This window comes from Chelmon rostratus, chromosome 15 (assembly GCF_017976325.1).
Source record: "Chelmon rostratus isolate fCheRos1 chromosome 15, fCheRos1.pri, whole genome shotgun sequence".
In the NCBI taxonomy this organism is placed as follows: Eukaryota; Metazoa; Chordata; class Actinopteri; order Chaetodontiformes; family Chaetodontidae; genus Chelmon; species Chelmon rostratus.
Genome location: NC_055672.1, coordinates 23,535,056 through 23,545,465, shown reverse-complemented (window position 1 = coordinate 23,545,465; position 10,410 = coordinate 23,535,056). Strand labels below are relative to the sequence as shown.

The 10,410-nt window shown below is 45.8% G+C and overlaps 1 protein-coding gene across 3 annotated transcripts in view; it reads left to right on the top strand.

The window, feature by feature from the left end:
* Positions 1-521: 521 nt before the first annotated feature.
* Positions 522-10,410, top strand: part of clmna (calmin a) — a 49,488-nt gene continuing 39,599 nt past the window's right edge. For all 3 annotated transcript variants that reach the window (XM_041954549.1, XM_041954550.1, XM_041954548.1), the window contains exon 1: positions 522-783. In XM_041954549.1, the coding sequence (XP_041810483.1) occupies positions 699-783 (85 nt within the window). In that variant the 5' untranslated portion in view covers positions 522-698. The remainder of the gene's footprint in view (positions 784-10,410) is intronic.

Here is a 10,410-nt window from a genome sequence, read left to right as displayed (position 1 = left end):
GGCTGGACTTGTCTGGCTTTAGGTGACTTCAAATTGCTTGTTTGGTTTTTTTAAACTGAAACCCAAAGACATGTACAGCAGGGAAATAAGCAAATGTTCACATCGGTGGAAGCTACAAGCTACAGGCTGTATTTATTCATTCACGCGCTGTTAACATCTGTTTGTAGCTGTGGAGCACGTTGTCATGCTGATTTTGAAAAGTGCTGTACAAATAAAGCTTTACTTATTTACTTACATAAATGATTAATCAAGTATCAGAGGAGTTACTGATTAATACTGTGTGTGTGAGTGTGTGTGTGTGTGAGTGTGTGAGTGTGTGAAAGAGAGAGAGAGAGAGAGGGAGGTGGGCGGGCACTGGATTAGCTCCATCCCACCTCGGAAATACCAACCAGGTGCCGCAGCTCTTTCCTCCCCTTCCTTCACTCATCTCCACGGCTCTTCCCCCGGAGCTCCATCGCGCCCTCCGCTGCGCCTGACGGGAACAAACACGCAGCAGACAGCAGCGATGTCCGACCGGTGAGGGAAACCCTCCCGTTATCTCCTCCTGTGTGCCCGCTTTGCATGGCTCCCGGTCGGCCGGCCGGACAATAGACAGCCCGCCTGTCCGCTGCAGCAGCAGCAGCAGCAGCAGCTTCTCCTCCTCCACCCGGGGGAGCTTTCTGAGCGCTCCTGCCCAGGGTCCCTGCAGCACCCACCAAATGGCTGGACACGAGTGGGACGACTGGTTCGAGCGGGAGGAATTTATCGGACAGATCAGCGACATGCGGGTGCAGAACCTGCAAGGTAAGAGCATCCCGGGGTCTGGTGGGCTCGATCGGCCGTTTCATAGCACTGAGCCCCGCTGTGGGATCGGTGTGTGTCCCGGCCACGCACGCACGGACTGTGAGGGACTCTCAGGATGCTGCGCTCTCAGGTTTTGGGAACTTTGGACCGTGTTTGGTTGCTTTTCAGCGTTCACAGCAGACCTCAGAGTCCCAAACTTTCCAGATCAGGCTCCTGAACAGGTCCGCACTCCACCACAGAGCTCAGTGTCTGCCTGTGGAGACATCGCATCATGCAAACAGTAATCTAACAGCAACCATAACTGTGCTGCAGGGTGGAGGTATGTCATTCATCAGGCGCACGGTGTGTGTGCGTGTGTGTGTACGTGCGTGCACTCTGCCCCACTGCTGTTCAAAGGACTCACTCAGTGAATTTGGAGATACGAGCTTACTGCACAAACTCATCTAAAAGCTGAAACGATGAGTCGTTTCACTGATTAGTTGACAGAAATTTGGCCTAATTGTCAATAATTTACTAAAATAGTTATTTAATCTGTTATGTAAGATAGAGTCTGAAGGTTCTGGCACAATTTGAACCATTTCTGAAGCTCCTTTTGTACATCCTGTCGTAATCCAGTAATTCAGAAAGACTTTTTATTCTTCGTTAAGTAATGGAATTGGCAGTGTGTGCATGCCTGTGTGTGCGTGTGTTATAGCTGTGTGTCTGTGAATAAAACAGAGCAGCAGAGAGGAAAGTACCGTGGCCGTTACTATTACATTCATTTGGCATAGCAAAGTGACTGAAGGCACCAGGACTGGACTCTGAAGCCAAATATGTGTGCACATACAAGCAATCTGACTCTGGATTGAACACTGCATTCAATGTACTTGCACAGGAAAAGAGGGAAAAAAATCAAAAACAAAAGACAGAACAATAAGTAGTGCAAAAATATAAATCAAACAATATATGAAATGATGAGGCAATAAACAGTATATTCGATGGCATTTATGCATATGTGATGCGATGGGGGTGGAGGGGGCTCACTTGTTCTATATTTACAAACACACATATCAGACTCACCTCTGCATTGGCTGGAACTGCCTCTGTGGTGAGACGATAGTGATGATGATGATGATGATGATGATGATGATGATGCTACTCGCAGCTGGTTTTCCAGGTGTGGGTCAGTCAGTCTTGAGAGGAACTAAGTCTTTGCAGGAGTCAGTTTTGAAAAGAGCAGCTCACAGTAGTGGGTCATTGCTTTGCAGCTCGACTACGACTTTTTATTGCACGGAAGAAGTAACTGCTGTCTAGATGTTTTTTTTGTGTAGTTCTGAAGTGCCTCACGGGCCTCATCAAACAATCTCGTGAGATGCATTCGGACCGCAGGCGGGACGACCCCCTCCCCTTACTGCCTCTTCTCCAGTGGATTTATTTTATGATTATAGGAGCAAGTTTAAAGAAGCCCGAGTTGTTGCTTTTAGCTGGACCAACACACGAGCCTCATGTTCGCAGTTGGTGTTGTTGATGAGATCAGCAAAACATTTTCAGATGTCGAACTCCACTGAGGCCACAGGGAAGTTCTGGCACGATGAGCACATTTTCTACCTTTAGCCCGTTATTCACACAAACAAGAGCCAAGAAACAGTCAAATGAACCCAGAAAAAGCAAGTTACATCACTTAAGAGGGGAGATTAACTGTGGAACTTTTTTTTAGAAGTGAAAACACACATCTGTGACAAAATATTCTTAATTTAACGTCTGCTTAGTAGATTTTTTGTGAGCCTTCAGCTATATCTCATGGGCTTTTTCAGAAAGTGGATCTTGCTCAGGTGTTCACATCACATCTCTGAAGTTCTGTACTGGCCATCAACAGTGTTACGTGTTTTGTTACAGGGAGTTTTTCTTTCATTTCAAAATGGGAAATGATTCTGATGGAATTCAAAGTTTGATTTTTTATTGCTGGCTGTGAATGCACCACAGATAGATAAAGTCAGAGGGCAGCAGTATAATTACAAACATTTTTGCAGCAGAAGTGTTGTTGTACACATCGCAAACGCTGAAATAACGAGCAGCAAGTTTCAGTTACAGTAAACGAGTTGCTCTGCTGGACTGGAGTGAACCTGTGAATCATGTGGGAAAATCGAATATCCTGTAAGCGTTGCCAGTTTGCCAAACAGGCCTTCACGAAAAGATTAGAGGAGCAGACTAACAACAATTGCTCTTTAAAGTGGAAGTAATTGATGTAATGAGTGCGGTAAGAATGAAAGCTTTGTTCGGCTCTAACCCGGTTCATCCCAAAGCCTGTAACAGCAAGATCTCCTGATGCGTTATGCACAGAGTAGTGGAGGAATAGTGCAACAGCATGCTGAGAAGAGTGTTAAATGCAAGGCCTGTTAGTCAGTGATCATAAGACTCGCCACCACCCACCAATAAAAACCAAACAGCATTTATACTTGTCTCGTTTTGGGCTCTGATTTAGTCTCAACCAACTTCTGAGGAAATTATTTGGCTCTTCAGCTGCTAATGGTGCACCGTGTTCACTAACTAGTCACTGCAGTTTGGTGCTGCTAGTGCACAGTGACTTTATGAGCTTGTTGCCTGCTGCTGCTGCTGCTGCTGCTGCTGCTGCTGGAAACCAGCTTTATGAGAGCAGTGAGACTGAAACAAACCAGTGTATTTGCATGAAGAAAAATGGTTCACTAAAAGAAGCTGGAAAGCTCCGCAGAAATGAGGGAAACTGCAGAGTTGGGTGATTTGTCTCTGCGAGCAACGCCTTGATTTTCAACAAGTTTTCTCAAAACTGAGAAAGAAAATGCAGTTAAGTGAGACTGGCTTGACAGCAGGTCAGACTTGCAGAATAATAGAGTAAAAGAGGCACAAGAAGCTTACTAACATTAGCTAAAATCAACCCCCGTAAGATACTGGTCATACCAGACCAGATAACGTGGTAGCAGCAAAACAAGGCGCTTTAAATGAACTGCCTTTCATCTGTGGGATAAATGTGTTATTTCTTCTTTCAAAAGTCACGTAGCCTCACTCGAAGTAAACAGACCTTATAAGGATGATCAGTGTGATCCTCCTCACCGCACTAACTGCACATGTGGGTGATAAAGGCTTTCTTCACCCTGAGGGGTTTGGCACACGATGGGCACCGGGTGAAGATGGATGAAGTGGTCCGCCCCCAATCCAAAAGCAACATACAGAAGTGGATTACGGTGAACTGTGTCTCTTATTACACCTGGTGAGCGACTGTTGCCCTGGAAACACACAACTTTGAGTTCCAACACAGTCTCGGCTCAGACGTCAGAGACAACATTATAAAAATGTATTGGAATGTGCTGCTAATAACAGATTAGATTTATTATATTTGTTGTCATATGTTTGTGTAACAGTTCAGAAAAACAGTCAGGTAAAGTGCCGTTTTTCTGTTCAAGCCCAGGCTTTGATGAGGTGGAACTCAAGACAGATTCCTAGGTTTTAAAGAGAAAGTCTGAATTAGTCCAAAGTACAAGATCGTTCTGGTTTATTACAGCTTGGGTCTTTTGCTATATCTTCAGTTACTCCTAGTGGTACAAACACCACTGTACACACCTGAGTGCTCATGTTTTGTGCCCCGTTGGACTTGTTGAAGTGATTGTTCCCAGATCTCCCAGTTCACATAATGTTGTCATAACCAGTAGAAACGACGTGGTTGTCCTCTTTGTAGGTCTTCATTCATGCAGTGCACACTTGCAGTTATTCAGCACTCAGTGGATATGCCATTGGTTTGTCCATAAAGTTTCAGGTGACAGCCACTCTTACATGTTCACGTGAACGTGCAGCAGCAACAAAGCGCACAGTTTGGGCATTGTGTGTCACTTTGCAGCCAGCGGACCTGCAGGTATCACATTTTTGCACAGGATACATTGGATTGGCCAGAGGCGATGTGAGCCACTGTGTCAAGGCCATAAGAATGTGATAAAGTCCCTACAGCAGCAGCACAACCTGCGCTGTCTCTGCTGGAGTATGTGCACTAATGACTGGGTTGCAGATGTTAGCTGCATGAGGGCTTCAGTCCTGCACATTCCCCACTGGCACTAAACTGAGCTGTTACCGTGAACTTGGATTTTTTTTTCCCCAGCCTCTTGAAAAGATGCAGAAGTTTTGGTGCTTTTGTCCATATTCTCTGCAACATTCACAGATGAGCCAGAGCCATCTGATGAGCGGCTGTGATCCCCTGCATGAAAGCTGGAAGAGCGGCGAGCACTTTAAAACAATGGCCTGGGGGCTGTTACATAACCCGAGATGAGACGAGGAGAGAGGGAGGCAGCTCCCTCTGCATTACTGTGCTGGAGTCCCTGAGCTGAATGTTCCCACATCACACATCCCACACAGCTCTCTCTATCGCTCTCTCTCTCACACACACACACATACACACTGCCTCCCACCTGATTGGGGTGCAGGTTTCTCTCTGAGTACAGTGAACATTACTGGTGTGAGCTCAAGCACTTTGCTGGTACTGCATGCTGTTAATACAGCAGTTATATCACGGCATAAAGCTGGAAGGGAAAACTGCCTTATTTTCAGATGTCTGTTTGACTCTGATCATCAGGGTTATCTTGGTCTGGTCTTTTAAACAGACAGCCTGTATTTCAAATGAGGGCTGTGCAGTTGAACATATTTAGGCAATTAACCTGTAAGAAAAGGTTTTAATTAAGAGGCTATCTCATATGCATTATGGGAAACGTAGGCTCCAGTGTTTTCTGGAAGCTTGCCTTATCCTCTGTACTAAAAGTCAGGATATCGTGTCCTCAGCTGCTTCAGATTTGTGCTTTATCAAAGTGCAAGGCCAACTCTCTTGTGTCCCCCTTTAAATTCGACCTTTATGGAAACACGTAGTACAGCGTATGAGGAGGAAAAGCTGGCGGTGGAAAAGGAATGACGGATCCTTGTAAAAGCAAATCTGATAGAAGAGGAACTGACCAAAATAGACCAGGATAAACATGAAACCTCGCAGGACTTGATTCTGTTTTGGCCGTTTCTAGGCTACAGCTTCTCCCCCTTGTTTGAGTAGTAAGGTATCATTTATGGCAAGGTTGAGAGAGACAGTGCCAACACAAAGTTTCTGTTTAAAGAATGTTCTGCCTCAAAATATGGGACAGAACACTTTAATCTTTGGAAAGCAGTGACAGGTGTTCATTTCTGATAAGAGCATGGCTCGTCCTGCACCTGACCCTTTGCTTCAGATGCCTCCAGTGCACAGAGAGTCATGTAAAATGCATGTTCAGGGGTTTTTCTGGTCCCAGTCTCTGCCCTCTGGCTCCCTCTCCGATCTGTATTTTTTTCAGCCACTGTAAGAAATAAGTAATCCATGAAAAGCTGGTTTTGAAAGCAGAGGCATTCGCTTTTGTTAGCCATGAAAGTTGCATTAGTTATTAGACAACTGACCAATTGCAAAGTATTTATTCATATTTTAGGGCAGAAATGCTTTCTAATTGTACTGTTGTGGTATCTTTATCAGCCATGAAATAAGTTTCATTTGATTTAGTGACAGAAACACATGGCCTTTGGCGGCCAGGAGAGCTTAACATGATGCAAATGAAGAAAACACACTAACACAGAACACACTGAAAGCAGAGTCCAGCCAATTTACTGGGCTACCTGTTTCCCCTTGCTTCCAGTCTTTATGCTAAGCTAGGCTAACTACATCGTGATTCCATCTCTGCACTCAGCTCACAGAGTTGACCTTGATGCCATTTTCTCATATTGCGCAGGAAGAATATGTTCGGAAGTGTTCCTGTAAGTGTGTTGAGCTCTCTCGGCCACCGTACGGCTAAAACTAGATTAGGCCGCTACATCATTCAAGGGCTTTTATGGATGGACAAGTATTCAATCGTGGATACAGCCTCACAGTTTCAAACCAAACAGAGGCTGAAGATTCAATTCCCTGTCTCTGTGGCACCGTTATCCCAAAGAAAAAACTTTATTTGAGCAAACAGGAATCACTGTGAAGCACAGCCTCGTGTGGCTCATTGCATTCATGGAACGTTACTACATACAACGCAAGGTTTTATGAAATGAAAACACGACAAAAAATGTAAATAGTTTGGTGATAACAAATAATCATTCTTCCACCAAGCATTTCACTTCTTCAGCCACCTTTAGCAGAATGGTTGCCAAGCAACACACGACGCAGCAACAGAGATTTTGTGCAAAGCGTGCTTAAAGACTGGGCTTAGCAGCATTTATGTGAATTGCGCAGTTGTTGAAGTAGTTATGTTAGCACTCCTCTTTGCTGCTACAGGGGCCTTTGGCTCAGGAGTCCTGAGCGTTTTCATGTAGCTTCGTGAAAGTAAAAGTGAAAGCTTTGTAATCAGTTTTACCTCCCAGGGGCACTGTCAGTGCGTACATGTCCAGTCCTGCGCAGGAGAGAAGTCATATCTGAATCTGCAGTGAGAGGCAGGGCGATGTGTGAAGGATTCCCCGTAAACCACCATGCTGTGCAACAAACTGCAGCGCGTCAAGGAGAGTTCAGATAAGCAGGACGGAGGGGCTTCTCCCTCTGTTGGCTCTCCGCTGTCTGGGCGAGACTGTCTGCTTCGCGCATCGGGCAGAATGTGGCGTTCTTGAATGTGTGCCCAGTCCCCCTACATCCAGGAGCAGGGTGGATGGCGAAGAGCCTCAGCCTCCTCAAACTCTGCTATGAGTTTTCTGGAGGTTAGAGGGGGCGGAGGCAACAAAGGTCCCTTCTCTTTAGTTTTGCCCCTTTGTTCTTCTTGAATTTGCTCCGCCAGTCGCTCCCGCAGCAAAGCTTTTATCGACTGTTTCAGGAGTCCGCTCGATTCACAGCAAAGAAGCCTTCTCTGCACAAACCCTCTGAAAGACTGATACATGACAGCAGAGTTTGGGATGAGGCAGCACATGTTGCACACACACCATGACACCAGACTGCGCTCTGACGCCACAGCGGGCTGCAAGTTTAACAACATTTTGCACGCTCCCACATTGCTTTCAAGTACAGCACTGTGGGCAGATGCTGGTATAAATGCTGCAAATTCACTTCCAGGCCTGTATTCACACAACATTGTAATGATTAAAGAAGCTCCTAACTGGCCCAGAAGGCGGCTGTCAGTCCTCACATGTGTCAGTCCTAACTAAACAGTCCTAACTTTTGCTCTAAGAGTGACTCACAGAGCATTTTAGTGATCAAACCAGCTGCTGAGAGAAGGTAGAGGCAGTACAGTACAGCACATGTCAGTGGCTGGTGAGTGAATAAGCATCCAATCAGCTCACTAACAAATGCTCTTCGGACCCCACTTTGTTCAGCAGCTCATTACATGATCACCAACTGCAGTAAATGTATGAATATAGTTGATTTCATGGCCATTTATGGAGTTCCTGGTAAATTGGGTGTACAAGTAGAATTACCCGATTAAAGGACGACGGTTTAGTCAACTAGAGTCACAGCATCAACATGCAGCTCACATGTTTTTCCTCAAGTCCACCTGACAGAAAGTGACCTGGAAATCCTTAAAGCTCAGCGAAAGTCCTAACAGATGAAAAATGACAAAACAACTCGGATGACAAACACTGTTGTTGTGTTCAGGCCTGTTCCCCTTCAAATACTGAGGGAGCAGCAGACTCTGATGCTACCACCCCCATGTCGTCAGACTACTACAGCCAGTTTGAGAAAAAATGAGTTGTCATTTCTTGTGTTAACAGGTGCTATTAAAGGATCAGCTGCTACAAAGCTGTGCAAACAACTTCCACAGTGGAGTTTATGTCAGAGCGCTGCAGCAGTCGCCGCAGGTTTGCTTTCCAGTTCCAGACTTTGCATGTAGTGTTCATTTGCTTAGACAAAGTAGCCTCCTCTCTGGTGATGTTACAGCACAAAGAGGCAGAGGTCTGCCAGAAGTTCTCCCAGCCTTTGTCCCAGCTCCCTCTTTGGCCAATTAGCTGAGGATTGCCTTCACAGGCTGAGGTCAAAACAACAGAAGAGCTCCATGGACTAACTTAATAACAGGGCGTAGTTGGGAAACTCCTACAAATAAGCCAAATACAGTTTTTAATTGTTATGCTTTGTTGATGACAAATGTCCACCTCCTGTTCCTCCTAACGGCTGAAAGCTACAGTATAATCCTGCATGGTTTGATCTAGATTTATTCTGTTGTTTTTATTCTGTCCACTGTATCCAGTCTTTCTGAGAGAGTGATTCACTCATCCATCAGCTGTCGCACACACCCTCAGTCACCCACCATTCACAACAAAAGCTACTGACTCAGTCGCTCAGTCACTCCCTCCCGGCCACAGGTTGGGCTTTAATGTCAACACATTTTGAATTTTAAATATCTGCAAAACTTATCCATCCCCATCACCCTCAGCGGTGCTATCTGGCGAATGGCAACATGCTAAGATACATGAACATGGTGAATATCATGGTAGGAATCGGCATATTGGTAGAAAAAGCTGATTCTCCTCACAGAGCTGTTCCAGTTAGTCTAGCTCCATGATAATGTACGATGAACGGCTGATAACACTTTCTCCTCACTGTCCGGCCTGGTATCACACCGAAGCACCCGTCAGTCCGCCGTGTGTCGCGTCACGCTGTGTGTCGCCTTGACGCCTTGTCGAGTTTTTTTTCAGATTTGTTGTGGATGGATTTTTTATCATGATGTACATGTACAGAAAGTGACAGCATGTCTATGAGTCATATGAATGATTTCTGAGGAGATTAGTGTAAACCATGGCAACAGCAGGGGTGTCCACTTTTGCGTGTCCCCTGGAAACCGTTTCCGTTGTCATCTGAGCTACTTGCAGCGCGTTTCTGCATTTGGTCGTCCTGTCTGAAGGTGCAGCGTGTTCGTGTATTTGCAGCATGTTTTCTAAATGCTGCCCATGTGTTGTCAGATTGATCTTAATTTGCTTGTTTTGTCTCTTTGCACGTGCTTTCCGAAGGCGTAACGCGTTGGAAACCTTTAACTGCTATATCGAGATCCCGCAACATCCCCTCTCTCACAGCGGGTGATGAACTCAAACTGAAGAGTGAGATATAAACTCGGTGCTCGGCGTAGGCGTGTTGAAGTGTGGGCTGACGGGCCACATGATGCACAAGCAGGTGATGAATAAGCACCTGGTCTCTGTGGAGGAGGCGATGAAACAGTGAGGCACTGAGGGGACTATGCTGCAGAGATTCTGTCGAAGGCGTCCTTATTCCTCCACTTCCAAACACCGTCTTCACTTCAGCTGAGAAGTGCCTCTTTCCTGCACTTACTGAATGGCTGAACGACGGTTTTCATGTGCACTGACATCCCCCAGCAGGGTCTTTTGAGATAATCGAGAGCGTTGTGTTGACAAAACACACAAAAGGGAGACTGAAGCCAAGTCTGTGCTCTAAAGGTATGCTGCCTCTGAAATAATGCAAAGCAGGGAGCAGATCTGTCAGCTTACATAACTTCAGCAAACAACTGCAAGCAAACCTGCAAACCTGCTTTCATTGAGTTACACGGTGTCTGTTTGATTTATGTCATGGTGGATAATTGAAGGCAGAGGACAGCAAAGCAGGCCGCTGTATACACACACAGACCTGACTTATCTTTGAACATTACAGAGAGCTGTGCACAGCTGGAGAACATCCAAATCAAACGCCGCAACAGCTGGACTGACCAC